General features: G+C 50.2%; 1 protein-coding gene across 1 annotated transcript in view; it reads left to right on the top strand.

The window, feature by feature from the left end:
- APC2 (APC regulator of Wnt signaling pathway 2) overlaps positions 1-27,095 on the top strand; it is a 195,848-nt gene that overhangs the window by 110,275 nt on the left and 58,478 nt on the right. The window contains exons 8-9 of the mRNA XM_078669362.1: positions 931-1,008; positions 14,523-14,600. Coding sequence (XP_078525488.1) covers positions 931-1,008; positions 14,523-14,600 — 156 coding nt within the window. The remainder of the gene's footprint in view (positions 1-930; positions 1,009-14,522; positions 14,601-27,095) is intronic.

Genomic DNA, 27,095 nt, shown 5'->3' with positions numbered 1-27,095 from the left:
CTGCACTCTCAGCCTCACCTGAGCCTCACACTGACTCTCAGCCTCGCATGAGCCTCACACTGCAGCCTCAGCCTCGACTAAGCCTCACACCGTACTCTCAGCCTCACCTGAGCCTCACACTGCACTCTCAGCCTCACCTGAGCCTCACACTGACTCTCAGCCTCACCTGAGCCTCACACTGCACTCTCAGCCTCGCCTGAGCCTCACACTGCACTCTCAGCCTCGCCTGAGCCTCACACTGCAGCCTCAGCCTCGCCTGAGCCTCACACTGCAGCCTCAGCCTCGACTGAGCCTCACACTGCACTCTCAGCCTCACCTGAGCCTCACACTGCACTCTCAGCCTCACCTGAGCCTCACACTGACTCTCAGCCTCACCTGAGCCTCACACTGACTCTCAGCCTCGCCTGAGCCTCACACTGCACTCTCAGCCTCGCCTGAGCCTCACACTGCAGCCTCAGCCTCGCCTGAGCCTCACACTGCACCCTCAGCCTCGCCTGAGCCTCACACTGCACTCTCAGCCTCGCCTGAGCCTCACACTGCACTCTGACACCCACCCCAAACCTAAGCCTCAACTCATACTCTCAGCCTCACCTGAGCCTCACTGACTCTCAGCCTCACCTGAGCCTCACACTGCACTCTGACACCCACCCCAAACTAAGCCTCAACTCATACTCTCAGCCTCGCCTGACCCTCACCCTGTGCTCTCAGCCTCACCCGCACTCTAAACATCGCCCAGTGCTGTCTCACCCTGCACTCTGACACCCAACCCCAACCTATGCCTCAACTCATACTCTCAGCCTCACCTGACCCTCACACTGCAGCCTCAGCCTCACCCTGCAATCTCAACCTCACCAGCACTCTGAACACTGCGTCCTACCTTACAGCATCACCCTACAGCATCGCCCTACATTCTTTGGTCCTTCCCCACAGATCCGAGCCTCCCGTCTAGAACAGATCGAGAATGAACTGGTGGGAGCCCAGGAAGGCGGACAGAAAACAGAGTCTCAGGTACTTGCCCCAGTCTGTCCCTGTGTATTTCTTAGTCTCTGTCCCTGTGTCTACCCCTGAGACTGTTTCTATGTCTGCCTCTTTGTCTCAGTGTCTTTCCCTGTGTATGCCTCTGTGTCTGCTACTGAGTCTGTCTGTGTCTGCCCTTGCGTCTACCCTTGCGTATGCCCCTGTGTCTGCTGCTGAGTCTGTCTGTCCTTGCGTCTACCCCTGCGTATGCCCCTGTGTCTGCTCCTACGTCTGACTCTTTGTCTGTCTCAGTGTCTTTCCCTATGTCTCCCCTTATGACTACCCCTGCGTATGCCTCTGTGTCTGCTACTGAGTCTGTCTGTGTCTGCCCTTGCGTCTACCCTTGCGTATGCCTCTGTGTCTGCTACTGAGTCTGTCTGTGTCTGTCCTTGCGTCTATCCCTGCGTATGCCCCTGTGTCTGCTACTGAGTCTGTCTGTGTCTGCCCTTGCGTCTACCCTTGCGTATGCCTCTGTGTCTGCTACTGAGTCTGTCTGTCTGTCCTTGCGTCTATCCCTGCGTATGCCTCTGTGTCTGCTACTGAGTCTGTCTGTCTGTCCTTGAGTCTATCCCTGCGTATGCCCCTGTGTCTGCTACTGAGTCTGTCTGTGTCTGCCCTTGCGTCTACCCCTGCGTATGCCTCTGTGTCTGCTACTGAGTCTGTCTGTCTGTCCTTGAGTCTACCCCTGCGTATGCCTCTGTGTCTGCTACTGAGTCTGTCTGTGTCTGCCCTTGCGTCTATCCCTGCGTATGCCTCTGTGTCTGCTACTGAGTCTGTCTGTGTCTGCCCTTGCGTCTACCCCTGCGTATGCCTCTGTGTCTGCTACTGAGTCTGTCTGTCTGTCCTTGAGTCTACCCCTGCGTATGCCCCTGTGTCTGCTACTGAGTCTGTCTGTGTCTGCCCTTGCGTCTACCCCTGCGTATGCCTCTGTGTCTGCTACTGAGTCTGTCTGTCTGTCCTTGAGTCTACCCCTGCGTATGCCTCTGTGTCTGCTACTGAGTCTGTCTGTGTCTGCCCTTGCGTCTATCCCTGCGTATGCGTCTGTGTCTGCTACTGAGTCTGTCTGTCTGTCCTTGCGTCTACACCTACGTATACCTCTGTGTCTGCCACAACCAGATCCTGTGATTAACAGCCTGATTTTAAAGAGGGCGGTAACAGAGAATCCTCCATCACCAGGCCCTGTTTATTGCTGGGTTACTGAGTGTACCCTGGGTGCAGACGAGCAGCAAAGGTCCGAGTTAATTCTGGTGGTCGACCACGGTCTCTAAAACGCCTGGCTCACAGGCACATCCTGAACACAGAAACATCAACACAACATGTTCTGCTGAAGACTTTTATAGAGATTGGTTTTAAAAGAGAGGTAGAGAAGCTGCTGGCATGGGAGACAGGTCCAAACTATTTAAAGAGACAAGTGCCTTCCCTGCCTAAGGAGGAAACCCCGGAGCCCCAGCCAGCACGTATAACTTCTTGCATCACCCCCCCCCCCCAGTGCTGCCAGGTACCCCTGCCCCGCCCGCCCTTTAGAAGAGCTCAGTGGGAGTGGACCCTCCTCCTCCTCAATTGACCCCGAACAAACAGATCCAAAGAGTTCTCCCCCCCCCTCAGGATCCAGGGTCCTTCTCCCCAGAGTCTACGCTGGACAAGAAGGGGGCCCTTCCTACTGGAAACTACTATTACGAGCCATGTGTGGCTGTAGATTCACATGCTTTGCATACTCCTGCCATCTAGTGTTGTGCCCGGATGTGGGCAAGTTGATTTTCATTGAAGACGTCTTTGGAGTCATGAGGTAAAGCGACTCCTCCTCTTGTTAATAGTGCGCATGAGCATCGACTCCGATGTCAGATTGTTTTCGTTCCGCCATCAGGTTTGGATGTGTATTCCTGCGCTCCAGTTCAAGACCATTTTGGACTCCCTTTGGTTAATAATTCTTGATTTGCTCAAACGCTCCGTCCATCATCCCCTTTTGTATCGCTTTGTTCGCCCTAAGTGTGGCAGGGTAAGCTCAGACGTGAGTCCCTTGCTCACTTGGCCACTGGATTCAAGATAGCCTGGCTGATGAGGATTATGAATCCGAAACCGGTCCTCGGATGCTTGTTTCCGGTCCAGGGAAGACATGGCTTGGCAGTTCGGGCTGGACTGTTCCTACGAGCCACAGGTTCAGACTGATTTGCATATAGCCATGTCTGAACTGGGGTGGCTGAGTGAGCCAAAGAATGGTGATGGATTAAACCCAGATCTGTGACTGGGGGTGAGTGTTTGATTTGCTCAAACGCTCCGTCCATCATCCCCTTTTGTATCATAATTCTCCCTCACCCTTGTCAGTATTGTTATCGTACGCGTTTCCACCTTCGCGCTTCAAACTTTAGAAAACTATTGATCGTCTGATCGACGTGTTTTAACAGCAGCCCTTCTGGTCTATCTTTCCATCCCTTCGGCTCCGCCTTATAATGCCATGCTGAAGAAACCCACGCTTTTCCGCTTCTGTCCCAGGTGCCACGCAAAGTATCTGTGGACTCATTTTTATCAGGTCTACACCCTGTGCTTGTCTTCTGACCACAACGAAAATGACTGCGAGGCCTCCTGATCGTTTCAGTCAAAGAAAACTTTATGGGACCAAAACACCAGTTGCAGGGAGATGCAGCGGAGAGAGGTTAACGGTACGCCCAACATCTTTGGACACCAGGATATCTAGGAGAAGGAACTTCATGAGGCCTCTGTGGCTGAGAAGAGGCTTTTTTCCTTTGATGACTCCAAATTACTGACATCCCTGTCCTGCAAGAGAAAAAAAGCTCCCGGGCCACCACTGCCAGCAGGCCATGGTCAGCACCGAAACACTGAGTTGGATACCGCCCTCAGACTCGGCACCAAAACACCCAAAGCTGACCACTTTGATACCAAGCCAATCAGCTACATCCTCGGCACCAACCACGTAGATACCAAAACAGAAATCCGTCTCGGCATCGAAGGTTTCCGAATCAGCACCGAAAGTGGACTTTAGTACTCAATGGAGCAAATTCTCCACAAATTACAGAAAAAATGCAGTCCCACACTGGGTGTATTTTGGCCCAAACTGTTGTTCCTGCGCCATCCAACCTCCAGCTCTCTTTTGAAGAGGCCATTGATCTGCTGGTGCATTCAAAAAAGGGAAAACTGTCAAGGCCATCAGTCCATTTCACTCTCTTGCACCATCTTATCCTCCACTTCTACCACCTCCAACACCCTTTATTCCACCACCTTCACCCTCTTCCCCTCATTCTTCGGGTGATCCATTAGATATCCCTCCTCAGCAGTCCCCACATTTATTTCCAGGTGGGCACCGGACAGAGGATGATATTTTTAATGCACCACATCCCTCTGATCCTTGGTCAGCATATGATATTGACTATCACGGGGACACTGACCCCCATCTCTACCCTGCTCGGCCATCTCCTCCTGATGACACCGGCTCTTGTCAGGAGCTTATTAGCAGGGCTGCCACTTACTACCAGGTACCACTACATAAGGAGCCTATAGCCGAGGATTTCATTTATGAAACCCTTTGCACTACACATAGGGAAACACAATATCTCCCTCTGCTCAAGGGTATGCTGCGGCATACCTATGATATTTTTATAGATCCTGTGTGAGCCTGTATTATCCCTCCGAGGGTCGATGAAAAATACAAGGCCTCACCATCTGACCCTATTTATATCAGAGGATAAATTCCACCTGAATCTCTCGTTGTCTTCGACGCCTGTAAGAGGGCTAGTTCTCAGGCTGCCAGTGGCGCTCCACCTCCTGGTAAGGAGAGTAAGCTCATTGATGCCTCTGACAAAAGAGAAGCTGCGTGGTCCGCCAATCACTGGCATATTGCTAACACCATGGGGTTACTGACCAGATACGTATGTGCCCACTGGGACGAAATAGGGGAGCTCTTCCTGCACCACCCAGAGGAGCGTAAAACGAGAGGGCAAGAGCTGGTAGCTGAAGTCAAGCTCATTTCTAATACATCCATTCGGCGCACCCTTGGCTCTGCAGACACTGATGCAAGGGGCATTAATACTAGCGTTTTGTTACGTCTCCATGCCTGGCTGCGCCAATCTGGCTTTAAGCCACAAGTTCAACAAAACCTACTAAATGTTCCTTTTGATAAGGAACGTCTTTTTGTCCCACAGGTTGACCAGGCTCTTGAGAAGATGGAAAAGGACACAGAGGTTGCAAAGTACATGGGTGCAGTACAAACAATAAGTACCCGTGGCACCTTTCACTGCTCCTCCTTTGGAACTGGCACAAAAACAACATCTTCTGATGACTCTTCCTCATACCATAGAGGTCAGAGTCACCAATCCTCTCCCAGACTCTATTATAGGGGCACATACATGGGCAACAACTCAAAGGGCAGAGACAAAGGTGCTCTCGCACGTGGTGCTGCACCCACCACAAAGCAGTGACTCCCCTCTCCTTCCCCCGATCATTCAACACCTGTCGAGGGACGATTGCAACAGTTTCTCCCCACTTGGCAAGCTATAACATCGTATCAGTGATGTTGGACATTATCCACCATGGTTATTGTCTGGACCTCATCCCCAGACCTCCAAACATTCCACCTCGCACTCACAGGCTCTCTCTGGAACAGCGGACACTACTCAAACAGGACGTTCAAGCTCTTCTTCTCAAAGGAGCTATAGAACCCGTCCCTATACAACGCCAGGGATCGGGAGTATACTCCCTGTGCTTTCGAATCCTCAAAAGATACGGATATTTCTGGCCAGTATTAGATCTACAGCCCTCAAAGCATTACATACTCTCAGAACATTTCTACATGGGCACTCTTCAAGAGGTCATCCCACGTCTACAGCCAGATGACTTTCTTTCTCTTTCACATTCCAAAACATCCAGCACACCGTAAATACCTAAGATTTGTGATAGCAGGACAACTCTACCAATTCAAAGTCCTCCCATTTGGAGTGACTGCTGCACCTCGAGTATTTAGCGAGTGCCTAGCAGTGGTAGACACACATTTACGAAGACAAAACATCCATGTCTTCCTGTATCTTGACGACTGGCTTACCAAAGCCAGCACTCTTCCTGTGGGCCAGCAACACACTCAAAATACCACAGACCTGCTCCATCAACTGGGCTTCACCATCAATAGCCAAAAATCTCATCCTCAGCCTTTAAAGTTTCACCTGTATCATAAACACACAACTGGGATCAGTCTATCCCAATACAGCAAGTATCCAAACTTTTCAAACACTAATCCCACAGTTTAAACCCAATCAACAATTGACAGTAAGAACGGTCATGCGCCTATTAGGATGATGGCCTCATGCGTCCCCACAGTCCCTCATGCACGGTTACACATGTGTCCACTGCAGGAATGTCCAGCCCAGGAATGGTCTCAGTCACAGGGTCACTCAGAGGATCTAGTCTTGATAGACAGCCGCACTCATCACCATCTGCAGAGGTGGAACACAAACAACCTGTTAAAGGGACTTATTCGAAGGAAAACAACTTTCACAGATCCAGACCCAACACTAGATGGCAGGAGTATGCAAAGCATGCAAATCTACAGCACTGCATGCCACAAACAGATGCTTACAGGAAATGAATGAAATGAAATGAATGAAATGAAATGAAATGAAATGCAATTTATAAACGCGCAAACTTAGCCCGGAGGCGTCAAGGCGCCTAACCAAAGAAAATCAAAAAAAGGCAAATCCAGAGCTAGGGGTAGGCTTTGGCAAATAGCCACGTTTTGAGCATCTTCCTGAAGGCTTGCTTAGTGGGGAGGGATTTAATCTCAGTTGGCAGCGCATTCCACAACTTAGGGGCCAAGGTTGAGAAGGCTCTACCACCCCATTTGGCTCTGCGGACACGGGGACAAGCCAGCAGGGACTTGTTAGCTGAACGCAGTGTTCTGGCAGGGGAATAGGGAACCAACAGTTCCCTCAGGCCTCTAGACCCCTTTGAGGCCAAAGCCCCATATATCAAGCAGAGGGACTTAAAGGCAATCCTGGACTCTATCGGGAGCCAGTGCAGACTTTTCCTTGCAGCCGTAGCCGAAGCCCGCTTGGGTAGATCTAGTACAAATTTTGCTGCAGCATTCTGTACCATTTGGAGTCTCCTTATGAGGCCCTTGTTGATACCCAGAAGTAGGGCATTGCAATAGTCTAGTCTCGATCCTATTAGAGCAACTACCACTTGCTTCCTGGCTTGAGGGGAAAGATAGAATTTTATCTTCCGCAGGATGTTTATTATGCCCCAGCAGGTAGAGATGGTCCTATTTACTTGATGACTCATCCCCAGGGTAGGATCGATCATGACTCCTAGATTCCTGGCCAGGGCGGTGGGTGTAGGGCACTGACCCAGAGATGGTGGCCACCATTCCGCCGACCAGATGTCCTTCTTGCCTCCGAACACCAGAATCTCTGTTTTCTCGCCATTGAGCTTCAATGAATTGCAAATCATCCATTGAGCCACTGCCTCCATGCAATGTCTAAAGTTGGAGGCAGCCGAGATGGAGGGTTGGGCGAGAGACATCAGGATCTGCGTGTCATCAGCGTAGGATACTACCTCCATCCCAAAATATCTAATCAGCCTGGCAAGTGGGGTCACATAGATATTAAAGAGGGTCGGGCTTAAAGCCGACCCCTGAGGGACCCCACACTGCACAGGGTGGGATGGAGATAGGAACTCCCCCAGCATGACTCTCTGTTCTCTCTGGCCAAGGAACGAGGTCAGCAAACTAAGGGCTGACCCCACGACCCCTGACTCCCTCAGACGGGATGTTAGCACTGAGGGAGACAGGGTATCAAACGCAGCCATGAGATCTAGCAGGATGAGGAGGGACGTCAGGCCCTTATCCACATTTGTGCGGATGTTATCAAGCACGATGGTGAGGGCCGACTCAGTACTATGCTCTCTCCGAAAACCATGCTGCGAGTGATCTAGGAGGCCGGAGGTTTCCAAGAAAGTTGAGAGATGCTGGTTTAGATGAGTTTCCAGCATCTTTGCGGGGGCTGGAAGCAGCGAAATGGGGCGAAATTTTTTAAGAACACCCGGATCTAAAGTGGGCTTTTTTAGTAGTGGTTTCACCACCGCTCTTTTCCATTGTTGGGGGAAAATACCGCCCTTCATTGCCTGATTCATGAATTCTAAATAGGTGGGCAGGAGAGACTCCTTGCATTGCTTGAGAACCTTCAAGGGGCATGGGTCTAGGGGGGAGCCCGACTTGGTTATTAACAGAAGTATATCAAGTTCCTGAAGGGAAAGGGGAGGAAAGCTGGACAGGCATCCCTGCAGCAGCTCATTGGAAGAGGTTATAGAGGGGACAGATGAGCACGGTATAGGCGACAGGGCCATCCTCTGAAACTCTAAGGCCATGTATATATCCACAATTTTAGATTCAAAGAATTGTGCTATGTCATTACAGAGCTGCTGTGAACTCACCACGGGGTCTGGAACCTTCAGTGATGTGAGCGTGTCTACTATCTTAAACAGCTCTTTCGGCGAGGAGAGTGAGGTGGTTAGAGAGGCAAAATACTCCTGTTTGATACTAATCACTTCCATCTTATATTTCTTTAGGAGGATTTTATGTCTCTCCCTTTCTCTCAAATCCCCGCACGCCCTCCAGAGGCGCTCCTGTCTTCGTACACCCTGCCTGAGAATTCTTAATGATTCACAAAACCACGGTGCCGGTGGACTTTTCCTTGCGGAATAACACAGTGAGGCAGGGGCAAGGTCTTCAATGGCTATTTTAATGGCGGTGTCGAACCTCTCGACCGCAGAGCTGACGTCCTCCTCTGAGGAGATCGCCCCGCTTGGCAGTCTGGGAGCAAGCCTTTCGTTGGTAACACTTCTGAGCTTACGCCTCAGTTCCCTTTTACTAGGATCACTTTCCCCCGCTATTCCCAGTAGTGGTAATTAACTCAATGGGGATGGCATAGTGATCCGACCAGGAAAGAGGTATGGGAGGCTCAGTGGTCAACCTAGGATCATTTGAGATGACCCCGTCCAGCGTATGGCCTGCCTGATGGGTGGGACTTTTAACTAGCTGTTGCATGCCACAGCCAGAGAAAATATCTAGTAGTGATAGGGTTTCCTTAGAATCCCGATTTTCTAAGTGGAAATTCAGATCCCCCAGGACAGTGAGGTGCTGGCAGCCAAAATGTGGCTCCAACATTTTGAGCATATGAAGGCCAAAATCTGTTCTATTTCCAGGGGGCCTGTAGATAAGAAAGCCCTTAAACGGAGCTGAGTATGCTCCGTTTATTGAGAACTGCAGGGCCTGGAAGGCGTCTGGGCAATCGGAAAGAGGCGTAATGCGGCAGGAGAGGCCGTCCTTATGGAGGATACCAAGCCCTCCCCCAATACGTCCCACTCTATCCTCCCTCACCAGCGTATAGCCTTCGGGTACCGCTTCAACCAGGTCTGGGCCCGAGGAGTCCTTGGCCCACGTCTCCGTGATGAAGACCCAGGCTGGGTTTCTGGCCAAAACAAAGTCCTTGAAAGCAAGATTGTTCTTAACCAAAGATCTTGCATTCAAAAGGAACCCCTTATCACTCAGCCTAGGGGTAACCGTTTTAGCGTTAGGACCCACGAGTGTAGTCATCGAGACCGGAGGCGGCCCTGTGGAGTTGAAGCAGGAGCAAAGGTAGCCAGTAGAGAGCAGAAAAAGCTCCGGGGGATGGCTATGATGACATAACAGCTTAGAGGGCCTAAGACTGTTTAGGTCCTGCAGAGAGTATGTAAGCCCTACAGACTCACCGTTGGTACAACCTGTCTCCCAGCCATCCAGCCCGTCCTTAGCGCGGACGGGCCCAGACGGGCTGGACTCTGGCGTGACAGGGTAAGTAACATCATCCTTACCATTATTATTATTATCCTTATTATTAACTAACTCGAAGAGAACCGGCCTTTCTTAGGCTTGTCATCATTTCTTCGCTGCAACATTTAAATGAAAGGATAAGACCTTTGAAAGGCAGTAAGTAGTCAGAGATAGTAACCTATTCTAGAAGAACCCTAACCTCGGATTGACGGTTCATGTCAGAAAAGCTGAGATAATTACTGCACAAGACCTTATCCGAGAGTGTTATAGCATCCAGAGACTGCGCATACGAAACACGGGGGGAGTTCTAGTCCTACACAGGACATCCTGGCCCTTCACTCTTAGCAGCTCTGCTACACCACGCAAGAGCCCCTCCCCAGGCGCGTCCCTCTCTCATCTGCAAAACAGCCTCCTTTCATGTGATCTACAGATCACCCAATCTTGACGTCACTTCTTAGAAAAATTCTCAGACCTCATTACCACTGCATCCACCTAACACACCTACCTCATGTTCCTGTGAGACTTCCACCTCCTTGGCAACTCCAGCACCAAATGTATGATGGAAGCATTTGACACCCTTCTCAAAGCAGCGGAAATTAAATAATTTACCAATAACTCAACCCACTGTAAAGGCAACACACTGAACCTCATCCTATCAGGGTCCCCTAGTATCCAATGACTCCTGCAGCCATAGACTGGACTGATCACTTCGCCATCCCACATACCACATCTCAGTATCAGGGACAACTGAAAAAAAGGAAAAGAAACATTCCACTCCACCAGAGACACCCATCATAACGAATAATAAAAAATGAAACCTCCCAGAACACTTCCAGACCATCGCACGTCAACACATTCCTGAACATCTATAACACCACCGAGAAAACCCACGTTAAATGCTACGCTCCACTGAAAACCCAACGCACTAAGCCAAGGCCACTTCACCTTTGAATGTACCATACAAAAAAAGGAAAGTAAATGGAATTGATCAAAACTCCCTGATGACTTCACTCTCCTCAAAACACTCTGCTTGAAACGCTGATCACTCCTCATCACAGTTATAGCCTCTTACTACAAGAACACCGTCCTGAGGCAAGCAACAAGAAGGAAGTCCTCTACAAGGCTGTCAGCACTGCACAATCCTCTCCCAGCCCTGCTCAGTTGACAAATGCAACACAAGCAACCTCTGCTTTGAGAAGAATACCAAAATCCAACATAGTTACTACTGCCACAGTTCCCTCATTCCCAGATATCCCTCACTGCCTCACCGCCAGTTGGACCTATTTCATTCCAATCTCGCACACGGAGCTGTGAAATATTATGATCTCTCTTTAGGGAATCTCCTATGAAGGCAACTCCCCTCCTTCTACCATCATCCAATTGCTCCAAGGAGGGGCCGCTACTCTTGTTTTTCCTCATTCTTAAAGCCTCCCTAAACCAAGGAGCATTGCCAGACTCCCTTTAGACAGACCTGGTCCTTCTCGTTTTAAAGAAATTATCCCTAGCCTTCGCCGATCTCACCAACCTCTGCCCTATTACATACCTTACATTCAGAAGGACAGCCATCAAGAACAGCAATCACCCTCTAGTTACAGGAACAATCCTTTACAGGTCTATCACCCTCCCTCCCTCCACCTCAACAAGAGGAACAGCGTCTGCCTCCGGGTCCTGACTGGCCACACTGCAGCCTTGACACAGTCAACCATCCAGCTCTGGCCCATACCCTGAAGATATGCCTGGGAGCTCCATACACTTTCTTGAAGTGGTTCACATCATATCTCACCAACTAACACTCCTCGACTCCTCTCAATCCGGCTTCAGAAAAAACCACAGTACGGAAACCGCCCTCCTCGCCGCAACAGACGACATCCGCACCTTACTGGACAAAGGAGAAACAGTAGCCCTCATCCTCCTCGACCTATCAGCGGCGTTCGACACAGTCTCTCACCACACCCTAATACGCAGACTCTACGATGCAGGAATCCAGGACAAGGCCCTCGACTGGATCTGCTCCTTCCTCTCCAGCAGGACGCAGCGGGTCAGACTCCCCCCTTTCCTCTCGGACCCCACACCTATCACCTGCGGAGTCCCCCAGGGCTCCTCCCTCAGCCCGACGCTCTTCAACGTCTACATGGCTCCACTTGCCCCCATCGTCAGAACCTACGGACTAAACATCGTGTCATATGCAGACGACACCCAGCTCATCCTCTCCCTATCCAACGAGCCCAACACCGCCAGACGCAACTTTCGAGAAGGCATGGAAGCCGTCGCCAAATGGATGAAAAACAGCTGCCTACAACTAAACACCAACAAAACAGAAGTACTCATCATGGGCCCAAACCCCGGCGCCTGGAGTGACACCTGGTGGCCCACCGCCCTCGGAAACCCGCCAACCCCCACAGACCACGCACGCAACCTGGGAATCATCCTGGACTCCGAGCTCAAAATGGACCGCCAGATCAACTCTGTCTCATCTTCCTGCTTCCACACCCTCCGCCTCCTTCGTAAGACCTTCAAATGGATCCCCCTCGAACACCGAAAGACAGTCACTCACGCCCTGGTCACCAGCAGACTCGACTACGGCAACGCACTCTACGCCGGAATAAACAAAAACCTCATCCGCAAGCTACAGAACATCCAGAACGCCGCCGCAAGACTGGTCCTCAACCTGCCAAAACACTGCCACATCTCCCAGCACCTGCGCACACTCCACTGGCTCCCTGTCGAGGCGAGAATCACCTTTAAGATGCTCCCCCACGCACACAAGGCCCTCCACGGCACCGGACCAGCATACCTGAACAGCCGACTCAAATTTCACGCACCCCAAAGGACCCTACGATCAGCCCAGCTTTCCTACGCTGTGGTCCCCCGCACCAGAAAGACCAGATCGGGAGGCCGCTCCTTCTCCTTCCTCGCGGCCAAAGCATGGAACGCCCTTCCGCTCCACCTCAGACAGACAACATCGCTCCCCATCTTTGCAAGAAACCTCAAAACCTGGCTCTTCGACAGACCCCCTCCTTGATGGAATGGAACCTGCATCCCCCCAAACCCCCCCACCCCTAGCGCCTTGAGACCCTTACGGGTGAGTAGTCGCGCTTTAACAAACTCCTGATTGATTGATCTTGGACAAATAGGCTCCAGAGGATCATACCCTCCCCGTAGCTTGTGGGGGGCCCCAGGTCTGCACCCTCCCTTCCATCATCTTTAACCTCAACATGGACCGAGCAACGGATCCATCAACATGCAGATGATACCCAACTCAACTTAAAAATACCCTCAAACATCAGCATACAGAGACTCAAATCCAGAAGCAAACTCATTCAGTCTTGGATGCAATCTAAATTCCCAAAGTTAAACCTCACTAGATATGAATTTCTCCTGTTTGCTAGCAGCTCAGATCTGTCCCATGTTCAAGCCTGGCTCCTCACTTTAAACCTAACAGGCTTCATTCACCCTTAGCTGATAAACCAAGCAAACCTCTGGGGTCCGCCCTCAACACTGACCTGTCATTCAAGCAACACTTCACAAGGAAGACCACCTGGTCCAGCTCTCTTTCTCTTTCTTGAAGAAAGTGAAGCCAACTGGCCAAGCCGTGGTCCTCTTCCAGCGGGAGGGAGGCAGCACCACGATCAACTGGCTCCCCGATACCACCGTAGCTGCCTCGCAACGCTTGCTACATGCAGTGGCATGGCTGATCAGGAGCTGGAATAAAATTGACCACATCACCTCCATGTTTAAAGACCTACACCGGCTCCCCGTTCCAACTCAGATCATCTTTCAGACCAGCTGCATCACTTATAAAGGCCTCAACTACAAGACCCCGCCCCTACTTGGCAAACAAACCAGCCATATCTGGGGGACAACGCCAGACCAGGAGGCTGCAAATCACCAGTGTGGAGAAAAACATTACAAGAAGGAAACAAAGCCGAAAGCAAGACATCTCCATCCATGCTCCAGGATCTGGAACAGCGTCACTGTCGACATCAGCTCAGCACCAACTCTCCTACAATTCAGAAAAGAGCTGAATAGACACCTCTTCAAGGAACACTACCCCTGAGCCGACAGTCTACCCTCGACGTCCCTCGCTCCGTGCTCTCCGTGCTCTCAAGACACCTCTTCAAGGAGCACTATCCTTGAGCCGACAGTCTACCCTCGACGTCCCCCAATAATTAGATCTTACAGTGCTCCACTGATCTTAAGCTAGGTTTGTGCTCTACAAATACCAAAACATATACCGACGCAAGAAAGTCACATGGCAGGCTGTCTCACACTGAGCTGTTATTAACCCTACAGACTCAGGCCTTAGAAGAGCTATCTAAGGTCACCAATATCTTATATGCACTGGCTCGCTCTTTGACTGCTGTCTCTGTTCACTGGCTCGCTCTTTGACTGCCGTCTCTGTTCACTGGCTCGCTCTTTGACTGCCGTCTCTGTTCACTGGCTCGCTCTTTGACTGCCGTCTCTGTTCACTGGCTCGCTCTTTGACTGCCGTCTCTGTTCGCTGGCCGCTCTTTGACTGCCGTCTCTGTTCACTGGCTCGCTCTTTGACTGCCGTCTCTGTTCGCTGGCCGCTCTTTGACTGCCGTCTCTGTTCACTGGCTCGCTCTTTGACTGCCGTCTCTGTTCGCTGGCCGCTCTTTGACTGCTGTCTCTGTTCGCTGGCCGCTCTTTGACTGCTGTCTCTGTGTCTCCACAGGAGTCTGGGAAGCAAGAGGATGGAAGTCCTGGGGGTAGACCCCGCCCTTCAGAGAGCAGCAGCACCCCCACCAACAAGGTAAATGTATTTAATGATGAGAGAGCGGGAGTGTGCACACCAGAGTGACAGAGTGTTAGAAAGATGGGCTATAAAGAGACTGTAAGAGAAAGACGCAGAGAGAGAGAGACTCAGAGAGAGAGAGAGAGAGAGAGAGAGAGAGAGAGAGAGAGAGAGAGAGAGAGAGAGAGAGAGAGAGAGAGAGAGAGAGACTCAGAGAGAGAGAGAGACTCAGAGAGAGAGAGAGAAAGGGGATGAGTGAGAGGATGAAATACAGTCAAAGAGTAGAGCAAGGAGGAGAGTGTGATAATGACAGGGACAAAGATAGTCGGAGAGATTGAACAAGAGAAACACAAGAGTGTGTGCTGAGTGATGTGTTCCAGCCTGCCCTCAGGGGCAGGCCCGGTGCCCTCAGGGGCAGGCCCGGTGTCCTCAGGGGCAGGCCCGTTGTCCTCAGGGGCAGGCCCGGTGCCCTCAGGGGCAGGCCCGGTGTCCTCAGGGGCAGGCCCGGTGTCCTCAGGGGCAGGCCCGGTGTCCTCAGGGGCAGGTCCGGTGTCCTCAGGGGCAGGTCCGGTGTCCTCAGGGGCAGGCCCGTTGTCCTCAGGGGCAGGCCCGGTGCCCTCAGGGGCAGGCCCGGTGTCCTCAGGGGCAGGTCCGGTGTCCTCAGGGGCAGGTCCGGTGTCCTCAGGGGCAGGTCTGGTGTCCTCAGGGGCAGGCCCGGTGTCCTCAGAGGCAGGCCCGGTGTCCTCAGGGGCAGGTCCGGTGTCCTCAGGGGCAGGCCCGGTGTCCTATGGGGCAGGCCCGGTGTCCTCAGAGGCAGGCCCGGTGTCCTCAGGGGCAGGCCTCAGTGTCCTTGGGTGGATGTGTCTGTCTCCATGGGAGTGCGCACAAGCACTCCAATCTTCACAGACATGCAGACGCGAGCGTCCCACCCGTGCCTCTATGAAACCACAGGATACGATGCTCTCATTACGGATCGTCTGTCAAGATATTCGAGCTCCACCCTGACAACTCATACCCTGTGCTACCTTCTAAAGAAGGGTCATTTAGATGACACCTTCACCAGCCACACCTGAACACTTTCTGGACTGGACAAGGTGTCAGTGACAGAAGTTTCAAGCTCTTTGTCCAAGTGTTGGGATAAAGACTGGACAGGTATCTGGTCAAAAGACCTCTCATGCTCTTGGTTTGACAAGGGATCGGGTCCAAAGATATCTCATGCGCCTCACCTGAGTTAGGATACGAGGCTGGATGCGATACGAGGTCCAAGGATATCTCATGCGCCTCACCGGAGTTAGGACACGAGGTTGGATGCGATATGAGGTCCAGGGATATCTCGTGCGCCTCACCGGAGTTAGGACACGAGGTTGGATGCGATACGAGGTCCAAGGATATCTTGTGCGCCTCACCTGAGTTAGGATACGAGGCTGGATGCAATATGAGGTCCAGGGATATCTCGTGCCCCTCACCTGAGTTAGGATACGAGGCTGGATGCGATATGAGGTCCAGGGATATCTCAAGCGCCTCACCTGAGTTAGGATACGAGGCAGGATGCGATATGAGGTCCAGGGATATCTCATGCGCCTCACCTGAGTTAGGACACGAGGCTGGATGCGATACGAGGTCCAAGGATATCTTGTGCGCCTCACCTGAGTTAGGATACGAGGCTGGATGCAATATGAGGTCCAGGGATATCTCGTGCCCCTCACCTGAGTTAGGATACGAGGCTGGATGCGATATGAGGTCCAGGGATATCTCGTGCCCCTCACCTGAGTTAGGATACGAGGCTGGATGCGATATGAGGTCCAAGGATATCTCATGCGCCTCACCTGAGTTAGGACATGAGGCTGGATGCGATATGAGGTCCAGGAATATCTCGTGCCCCTCACCTGAGTTAGGATACGCGGCTGGATGCGAGATATGGTCCAGGGATATCCCGTGCGCCTCACCTGAGTTAGGACTTCAGGCTGGATGCGATATGAGGTCCAGGGATATCTCATGCGCCTCACCTGAGTTAGGATACGAGGCTGGATGCGATATGAGGTCCAGGGATATCTCGTGCGCCTCACCTGAGTTAGGACTTCAGGCTGGATGCGATATGAGGTCCAGGGATATCTCGTGCGCCTCACCTGAGTTAGGACTTCAGGCTGGATGCGATATGAGGTCCAGGGATATCTCATGCGCCTCACCTGAGTTAGGACTTCAGGCTGGATGCAATATGAGGTCCAGGGATATCTCATGCGCATCACCTGAGTTAGGATACGAGGCTGGATGCGATATGAGGTCCAGGGATATCTCATGCGCCTCACCTGAGTTAGGATACGAGGCTGGATACGATATGAGGTCCAGGGATATCTCATGCCCCTCACCTGAGTTAGGATACGAGGCTGGATGCGATATGAGGTCCAGGGATATCTCATGCGCCTCACCGGAGTTAGGACACGAGGTTGGATGCGATATGAGGTCCAGGGATATCTCATGCCCCTCACCTGAGTTAGGATACGAGGCTGGATACGATATGAGGTCCAGGGATATCTCATGCCCCTCACCTGAGTTAGGATACGAGGCTGGATGCGATATGAGGACCAGGGATATCTCATGCGCCTCACCTGAGTTAGGATACGAGCCTGGATGCGATATGAGGTCCAGGGATATCTTATGCGCCTCACCTGAGTTAGGACATAAGGCTGGATGCGATATGAGGTCCAGGGATATCTCATGCGCCTCACCTGAGTTAGGACTTCAGGCTGCATGCGATATGAGGTCCATGGATATCTTGTGCGCCTCACCTGAGTTAGGATACGAGGCTGGATACGATATGAGGTCCAGGGATATCTCATGCGCCTCACCTGAGTTAGGATACGAGGCTGGTTGCGATATGAGGTCCAGGGATATCTCATGCGCCTCACCTGAGTTAGGATACGAGCCTGGATGCGATATGAGGTCCAGGGATATCTCATGCGCCTCACCTGAGTTAGGACATAAGGCTGGATGCGATATGAGGTCCAGGGATATCTCGTGCCCCTCACCTGAGTTAGGATTCGAGCCTGGATGCGATATGAGGTCCAGGGATATCTCGTGCCCCTCACCTGAGTTAGGATACGAGGCTGGATGCGATATGAGGTCCAGGGATATCTCATGCGCCTCACCTGAGTTAGGATTCGAGCCTGGATGCGATATGAGGTCCAGGGATATCTCATGCGCCTCACCTGAGTTAGGATACGAGGCTGGATGCGATATGAGGTCCAGGGATATCTCATGCGCCTCACCTGAGTTAGGACACGAGGTTGGATGCGATATGAGGTCCAAGGATATCTCATGCGCCTCACCTGAGTTAGGATTCGAGCCTGGATGCGATATGAGGTCCGGGGATATCTCATGCGCCTCACCTGAGTTAAGACACGAGGCTGGATACGATATGAGGTCCAGGGATATCTCATGTGCCTCACCTGAGTTAAGACACGAGGCTGGATACGATATGAGGTCCAGGGATATCTCATGCTCCTCACCTGAGTTAAGACTTCAGGCTGGATACGATATGAGGTCCAGGGATATCTCATGCCCCTCACCTGAGTTAGGATACGAGGCTGGATGCGATATGAGGTCCAAGGATATCTCGTGCCCCTCACCTGAGTTAGGATACGAGGCTGGATGCGATATGAGGTCCAAGGATATCTCGTGCGCCTCACCTGAGTTAGGACATAAGGCTGGATGCGATATGAGGTCCAGGGATATCTCATGCGCCTCACCGGAGTTAGGATTCGAGCCTGGATGCGATATGAGGTCCAGGGATATCTCATGCCCCTCACCTGAGTTAGGATACGAGGCTGGATACGATATGAGATCCAGGGATATCTCATGCCCCTCACCTGAGTTAGGATACGAGGCTGGATACGATATGAGGTCCAGGGATATCTCATGCGCCTCACCTGAGTTAGGACTTCAGGCTGGATGCCATACGAGGTCCAGGGATTTCTCATGCTCTTCGTTTGAGTATTCTGAAAGTGGTTGGATGACCTCCGTGAACGCTCCTGCTCCATCGAGAGAGGCGTTGAGGATGTCCCACTTGACCGAGGCTGATCTCAGCGGACTGTTGGATCCAGGTTTGTGTCCACCTCCGTGGACGCGAGAGCCCTGCAGTCAGGCCTCATAAAGCCACTTCCTATTGCGCAGACGGGGGTAAGGAGTCCATGATCCGTGAGTCGGGGCTTTTCGTGTCTTGTGAAGAACACTTGTGAGCAGTGGAGGCAACAGCCGGGCCCTCCTCATTGTATGTTTGTTGAAAACATCCCCTGTTGAAGGAGCAGTGAACAGTTCATTCACAGCGGCTTGTACATCACTGGCACTTCAAGAAGAGTTTACTGAGTCCTCAGCTCGAGAGTATACCCTGCCTACTACTTGGAGGTTTTGACTCTTCCCCAAGGGCATTCTCTGGGGATGAACCCCCAATACTCCAGGATCATCAATTCTCCTGTATTCCAGCGCCTTGAGACCCTCACTGATGATTTGCCATGCTTTACAAATCGCTGATTGATTGATTGATTAATTGATTGATCGATTGATTGATTGATTGATTGATGGATTTGAACCCCTGCATCCTCTGTTGAAGGGGACGGTGATTTCCAGATACAGATGTTTCTGGCTGGGTCACAGAGCTCTTCTGTCCTGAAACCATCGTGGATGGGGTTTGATGGGCTGGTGGTCTTACCGCGTTTGTTGCCGCAGTCACTTAAGACCCGTCTTCGTATATTAGCCCCACTAACTTCCTGTCCGCTCCGCTTTCTGTAGTTGCCTGAATGACCATTAGGTTTAAATCTGTGTTAAGGGGCAAGTAAGGCAGCAAACATCACACTAACTTGCAATTTTTTATTGCGCTTTACTAGACGTGACGTGCCCATGAATACTGACAGTGTGTCCGCCTCTCCTGCAGAATCTGAGGGGCACAGGGAAAAGGGCGAAGAAAGAAAACAAAGATAATCTCCCATTCTACCATGACAAGCTATTCTTGGGGTGTTTGGCCAAAGATCTGAGGGCTCTCACTCCCCTCGCGTAGACTCCAAAAAGTCTCAGGACGCGTCTTGTCACCCTCCACCACTCTCGCCTTTAAAGGTATACAGAGCGGGCTGCCAGGTTTAAGAGTAAAAGATCTTTTGTGGTTATTTGCGGCTCCAGCAGCCTCTGGCGGTTTCCTTCCAAGGCCTTGTATGGTTAGCCTCCGAGCCCCATTAATACCTTAGCTTCTGGTGCCTTTTCCTGCCCATGACGTTTCAGGAAGCAAAGTGCTAGAGCTGCCAACCTCCCCTCCGGAGGGGCAGGGGGTACCGTCACTCTAGTCGCAGCTGTTGTCATTGTGTTATCAATTCTTTCTATCTCCAATTCCATTCTTGATAACACTGTTTTGGGTTATTATGAAATGTTTCCCATGGATGTAACACAGCCTGAGTTGCCCATCTCTAAGTCTCTAGAATTGTACGGCTTTGTTACTGTGTCGTAAGTCTTGTCGCTGATATCCGTGTTGATAGGGCTTTCAAGCATCACTTCATTTTGACCATTCCTCTGGTCGACACTGGTCACTGATGGGCTTAAATGTCTCAAGGTGTCCATTATTGGAGCTTCTCCCTGGGTCAGCTCGGCCTCCCTAGGGTCAGCCCAGCCTCACTGGGTCAGGCCAGCCTCCCTAGGGTCAGCTCGGCCTCCCTAGGGTCAGCTCGGCCTCCCTAGGTTCAGCTCAGCCTGCCTAGGGTCAGCTCGGCCTCCCTAGGGTCAGTTCGGCCTCCCTAGGGTCAGTTCGGCCTCCCTAGGGTCAGTTTGGCCTCCCTAGGATCAGTTCGGCCTCCCTAGGGTCAGTTTGGCCTCCCTGGGTCAGCTCAGCCACCCTAGCACGAGCTGGGCCTCCCTAGGGTCAGCCCAGACTCCCTAAGGTCAGCCCAGCCACCCTGGGTCAGCCCAGCCTCCCTAGGGTCGGCCCAGCCTCCCTGGGTCAGCTCAGCCTCCCTAAGGTCAGCCCAGCCTCCCTAGGGTCGGCCCAGCCTCCCTGGGTCAGTTCCTCCTCCCTAGGGTCAGCTCGGCCTCCCTAGGGTCAGCTCGACCTCCCTAAGGTCTGCTTCCACACCCATTGTTTCTATCTGGGTTCTTGGCGGTGGGGCTCGCTGCCTCAAAAAACCCTGTTTCCATCTCAGGCTCTTTGGCCTTTGGTCCTCTGGCAGCATTGTTTGCTTCAGATCCTAAGAACCACACCTTGAGTGTTACTCTACTCACAGGGGGTGAAATCTACGAAGGAATACCAGGTTCTCTCGTTTCTTGGAGCGTCTGCGATCATTCGCCAACAACAGCCACTTGGCAACCACCCCCTGGCCGGGTCCTGTACTTCCTCTTGGGGGGCAGCTTGACACACCCGGGGCTGTCCACGGCGGATGTTACATCAGAGACGATTCTCTGCGGGAATCACAGGACGCAATGCCGAAGCTGCACCCCCACTCTGGACACTATGGAGTCAGGAAGGTACCCGACCCTTCCTCAGACGTTTCAAATGTTGTTCAGTGGCTCTGCCCACTCCATGGTCCCCGTGGGCACCACCTTGTTTTCATTGGTGTGGGAGCTGGGCTCTCGAGCCTTGTTGTTTCTTGCTGTGGGGGAAGCAAACTGATATGGCAAAGTTTTCCTTAAAGAGGGCCACACTATTCCTTCCCCTGGGCTTAACAATGCCTGTTTGCAGCAGGAACTCAGTGAGAGAGATGGAACAAGTGCCCACCCATGTGCCTGGATGACAATTAGTGTCTTTAGCGCTTAACAATTGCAACCGTAATGTAAGGAAATGTCCTGGGTGACTACTATCTGTCCTCACAGGTGCTTCAAGATGCTCAGTGTGTCCCCAGGGTGGCCACGAGTCCCTAGCCCTGCCCCCACTTACACCCTGAGAGCTTCTTGGTATTCCTAGGGATGTCCTGAGAGGCTGTATCTGTAATCAGGAATGCCCAGAGGATGATTCCAGGGATGCACAGAGTGGATAAACCTGCCCACAATGTCAGCCCTGTAAGCCCTGAGTGGTTGCAACTGTCACCAGTAATGTGCAGAGTGGCTGTCCCTGTCCCAACGAATGCTCTGAATGCTTGTTCCAGTCCTAAGGATGTCCTGAGGGCCCGTATCCATTCCTAGGTGTGTCCGGAGTGTGAGTTCTTGCCTTCAGGCATGTCCTGAGTGCTTGTTCCTGTCGGTAAACAACCTTTACAACGCAACTTTTACAACGCAAAAACCATTACAACGCATGTATTTACAACGCATGTTTTTACAACGTAGGTACCTTTACAACGCATACCATTACAACGTAAGTATTGGTAAGTATATAATTATATTTAAAATGTTATATGTTTGGTTTTTTTAAGGGGTATTTTTAGGGTTCAGGGTCAGTTTTGGGTTTTTGGGTAAAGGGGTATTTTTAGGGTTCAGGGTCAGTTTTGGGTTTTTGGGTAAAGGGGTATTTTTAGGGTTCAGGGTCAGTTTTGGGTTTTTGGGTAAAAGGGTATTTTTAGGGTTCAGGGTCAGTTTTGGGTTTTTGGGGTACAGGGGTACAGGGTAAAAATAAAGTAAAATTAAATTTAAATGAAATTAATTAAATGAAATAAAATTAAATTAAATTAAATTAAATTATATTAATTTCAATTAATTTACATATAAAAAATTAATATATACTTACCAATACTTACGTTGTAATGGTATGCGTTGTAAAGGTACCTGCGTTGTAAAAACATGCGTTGTAATGGTTTTTGCGTTGTAAAAATTTCGTTGTAAAGGTATGTGTTGTAAAAGTATGCGTTGTAACGTCATACATCCGTTCCTGTCTTCAGGAATGTGCTGAGTGGCTGTGCCTGTCCCATCAAATGCCTTGCATGTCTGTTCCTGTCCTAGGGATGTCCTGAGGGGCCATACCTGTACCTAGGTGTGTCCAGAGTGTGAGTTCTTGCCTTCAGGCATGTCCTGATGTTCTTCCTGACATGGAAGGCAGTGCTTGTCCTTATGAATGCCTGTTCCTACCACTGGTGATACCCGGAGATGGCTGTGCCTTTCACCTGTGATGCCCTGAGTTGTCATATTTGTTCCCTGTGATGTCCTGTGTTGTCATATGTGTTCCCTGTGATGTCCTGTGTTGTCATATGTGTTCCCTGTGGTCATGTTTATTCTCCAGTATAGGATCTTTCATAGATGCACATGCTTGAGTCATTCCTCGTCATCAACGTGGGGGTCTCACAGTACTATAATAAAGCAATGTGCATTACTATCATAAACATAATGGTAAAAAGGACATAGATAGGCCATAAAACCTATGATTATAGGCATTATAGCCTACCTATGTCTTTTTTTACAAAAGGACCAAACTACACACTTTAGCCAATCAGATGGTAGCACCCTCTAGAACACTCCCAGGACAGGCCGAATCACTCATATGTTCTACTGCACAGGGTGTGATGGGAATCTCTTTGAGCTCTGCTCAATTTGCTGTTCTTCTTAGTGTTTTCAAAGGGATTTACTTCCTAAAACCATCACTTCTTCGATTACCTACATATCCTGGCTGGACACCATGTCCCAACTTCCAAAAGAAGGACTTCTCAGATCCTGTGACTCTTCTGAAAAGAAAAGGCTCCATTTAGATGCCCACATCAAGAATGCATCCATTGCCTCTACCTAGAGCATTAGGTGAGAGACTGCAAAATCTGTTGCACATTTTCTCAGAAGACCCTTAAAGAAGGGAAGGTAGACTTTGGCTGTGGCTTCAAAGTCTAACAAATATGGAGTGCCCATTATCTGAGGAGGATATTGATCAGTCTTCACAGACTTCATCTTTCCTCAAAAGATTTAAATCTAAGGAAAAAGCTGCCTCAGCGCAACCTTCAAAGGCCATTAAAAAATCCAAATATATTACATCTGGGCATGAAAAGAGGCTTGAGGACCTTCCTTCCTCCTTCAAGAGGAGAAAGTGCCCCAGAGAAGGTTTGCTCAGAGCCTACCACTCCTTCCCTGAAAGAAGCTCTTCCTAAACGTGATTCACAGTCTGCGCCATCAACTAGAAAATCCTTAAAGAAATCCAGCTCTACAGCTTCCTCCTCGTTGATGACAACCCGATCGACGATGACCTTGTCGACAACAGCACCTATGGGAACAATGACAACCTTTACGACAGCATTGCCTCCCATGATCATGACCGCGTCATCACTTTCATTGACGATGATCATAACGACGAGGATACTAAAACGGCAGTCAACGAAGGTTCCTTCAACTGCGCCCCTCTTCAACTTACCATCGACGACACAGTCCTTGCTGGTGAAGTAACAGGTGCCGTTGATGCAGCAATCAACGGTGAAAACGTTGACGATGAGCTCCTTGACGACCCTACCATCAACAATACTGTTGACGCTCCTGTTGATCCCACTATCGATAATACCGTCGACAATGCCGACATTGACGACACCATCAATCATACCATCGTTGATGTACCATCGATGAAGAAAACATTGACGATGGAACATTTTATCCTGAAGGATTAAAACCCTGGAAAAATCACTATTCCTCCATTGTCTTTCATTGCTGTAAAGGAAACATTTACTGCAGCCGCAACTCTACCAGCTCACACCTCTCCAATGAAGGTGTTCTCTATCCACCTGCAAATCTCTTAGATGAGGATGAAGATTTTGAGGATGAAGGTCCCTCCCACCTGCATGTCAAATGCAAGGACTTTGAGGATGATGACGACCAGTATCATGAGGACTATTACTCAGCAAGAGAACACTGAACCATACCAACAGGAATGTCCAGTTCAGGACCAACAGGAGCTTTCTATCCCAATGTCTATGTCTCTCGTTACCATCTTACAAAGTATGCTCCAAAACTATTATCGCAGGTTTCCACCTTCTGTCCCTGCGACTCCTATGCCACAAGCTCCAAGACCTGTGCAGTTGTTCCAAACCCCTGCATCACTACCACAATCATCACAATTGCTTGAGGCACTTGTAGCCCCTAAACAGAGTTGGCAGATACCTTGGCACCCTCTGACACCCCCAGAGGATGATGCTCAGTCTACTGACAATGACAGAGAAGAGGGAAAAACTCAAGACGCAGCCTCAATGCCAAATGAGTGGGACGACTACCTTATACCTACAGCTAAACAAAAAGAGAGGTGGGGAGCGTAGAGTGACACTCTTATACCCCGGTAGTAACAGATAAACAATAGAAGAGTGTCAAATGCTATGAGTTCAAGCATGGCCACACAAGGGGAGCACGACAACGGCTTCACTTTAGACGTTTCAGTGGTTTTTGAAAAAGCCCTCACTCACCAGCTAGTGATGACATGCTTCATCATTGGGCCCACCAAAGAGACCGAGTGTCTCTTCGGTGTGCTGCGACGCCAGATCTACTGCGGAGCGGGTTAGTGAGTTCAGGCAGTGTTGTGCGAAAGAAAAAGTAACTAGTGAGTGTTGAATGGTTAAAAACAGTCTGTAGTGTATCAAAAATAATAACTTTATTGGAATGATCACTAGGGAGAGACTTAAAAGTATGTGTCTAGAAATTGCGTCCACAGTTAATAAAGTGGGAATTTCTTAGGTATCAGTCGACATGTTTCAGCCATGAAACGCTGTGATTTTACCTGGCATTCATCAGGACTTTAGTGAAATAAACCCTGGTGGAAATGGACGCGCTAAGGCCCACCCAACCTAGGGACGTGAAAGTGAAAATTAACAAAAATGGTGAAAAAGTGCAAAAATAATTAGGAAGAAAAATTTATTCTACCTAATAACTCCTGGTTTAGGAGGCTTCCGACTTGAGCGTTTCTGCACCTGAGGGTAAAAAGGACAAGACATACAGATAGGACAAGACATACATTCAGTGATGATGCTAGACACTGTATATCGGTAGTGCTCCAACGCGTGATTCAGGAGACATAAGTGATGAGAATACCGGTATCGTTATCACCACCATAGTCCCTGGGTTATCAGATAATACACGATGGGTAGTGCTGTGTACTATTTGTGCTAGATGAAATTGAGTTGATTAAAAAACAGAATGGTGTTGAACCTTATATCTATCAAATTAAAATGCAGGCACAGCCGTGCTAGCAAGTTACAAGTTTTCAGTAAAAACATATCTCACTTTTCTGGTGTTCGAAATTCACACCATGGTCTCAGGAGGGGGGTGGAAACGTAATTGGCACACCCTGCGATTTTGTCAAAACAGAAGAAAAAACAGTACAATGAATCGTGTAGCGTTTTCAGAATACTTAGCTCGATTGACATGGAGTAAAAGCGGAGGGATCTTTACTCACGCCCTCGACGTTCGGCACCCGCTCGGCACCTATGTCTTCCCTCAACCGGACCCCGAAGATGTGAGCGCGGGGCCGGGAGAACATTAAATTGGAAAGCTACCGGAAAACAACTTCCGGGTGGGTGTGGTCGTAGGCTTGCACTGCCACGTTGTGAGCCAATCAGAGCGGGCCATCGTCATCTGACGAAATCGTCACCTGATCAGGAAGTGCAACGTGAATGTCAGTTGCCATGGTAATCCATTTGCCGATGCCGGTTCCCAAATACTGTCAGTAATTAGGACAGCCCTCCGCATTGATATCAAAGCGGTAGGTGGAAGGTATTACTTTACTTGACATCCTAGAAAATAGATTTGGCTGATGTTGTCTAAATACTGATCGTGGGAGGGACTTCGTATTACTTATGGTTACATTTGGCAAAACAAAGAGGGGGATAAAACTGCTATACTAGCAGTTGTCAATTGTCTGGTTATCTGACACAAATCTACTTGAATCATTTACTTTAATTCATTTAATCACAGAATTCCATGGGATATCATCATTAAGCCCAAGCAGATGGGTCCCAAGTCTATAGACCCATCGCTGTTCTTTCTCAAAAAGGCGGTTGTTGATATTATGGCCGCTGTCCAAGTGTTCTATGATGGTCCATTGCATATCATTTGGGGTGTGATTGAGTTCCAGAAAGTGTCTGCTCATTTTCGTTGTTGCTTTTTTACATCTTACGTTTGACCGGTGCTCACAGATTCTCTGTTTTACCCTTCTGCTCGTCATGCCCACATAGCGTAGCAAGGGCAGGTGATGAGATAGATCACATTTTCAGTGTTACAATTAGTGTGATCTCTTTGTGTCCAGGTTTTACCGGGTTCAAGGTCCAACGTCTTTGAGTGTACTGTCAAGTGGCAGACGCTGCAATTCGAGCAGGGGTAATGACCAACCACTTTAGGTAAACCCCAGACGTCAGTTACAGTTCTTGGAGTCGCTGTGGTTTTTTGTTTCGGCCGGGTGTGTACCAGGGCATCTTTCAGACTGCGTCCCTTCTTGAAGGAAAAAATAGGTTTTTCCCAAGTCTTATTTGTACTGGACAGAATCCTCCAATTCTTGTTAATTGATTTTTTTATGAAGTTTGATAGGGTGCTATGTGTTGTTACACATGTCAGTGGAATGTCTCTGGTAGTGATGATCTTATCCTCCAGGAGCGCTTCCCTCGG

Source organism: Lissotriton helveticus, chromosome 12 (assembly GCF_964261635.1).
Source record: "Lissotriton helveticus chromosome 12, aLisHel1.1, whole genome shotgun sequence".
Taxonomy (NCBI): domain Eukaryota; kingdom Metazoa; phylum Chordata; class Amphibia; order Caudata; family Salamandridae; genus Lissotriton; species Lissotriton helveticus.
The sequence above is the reverse complement of the archived record's forward strand: the minus strand, read 5'-3'. Positions and strand labels throughout refer to the sequence as shown.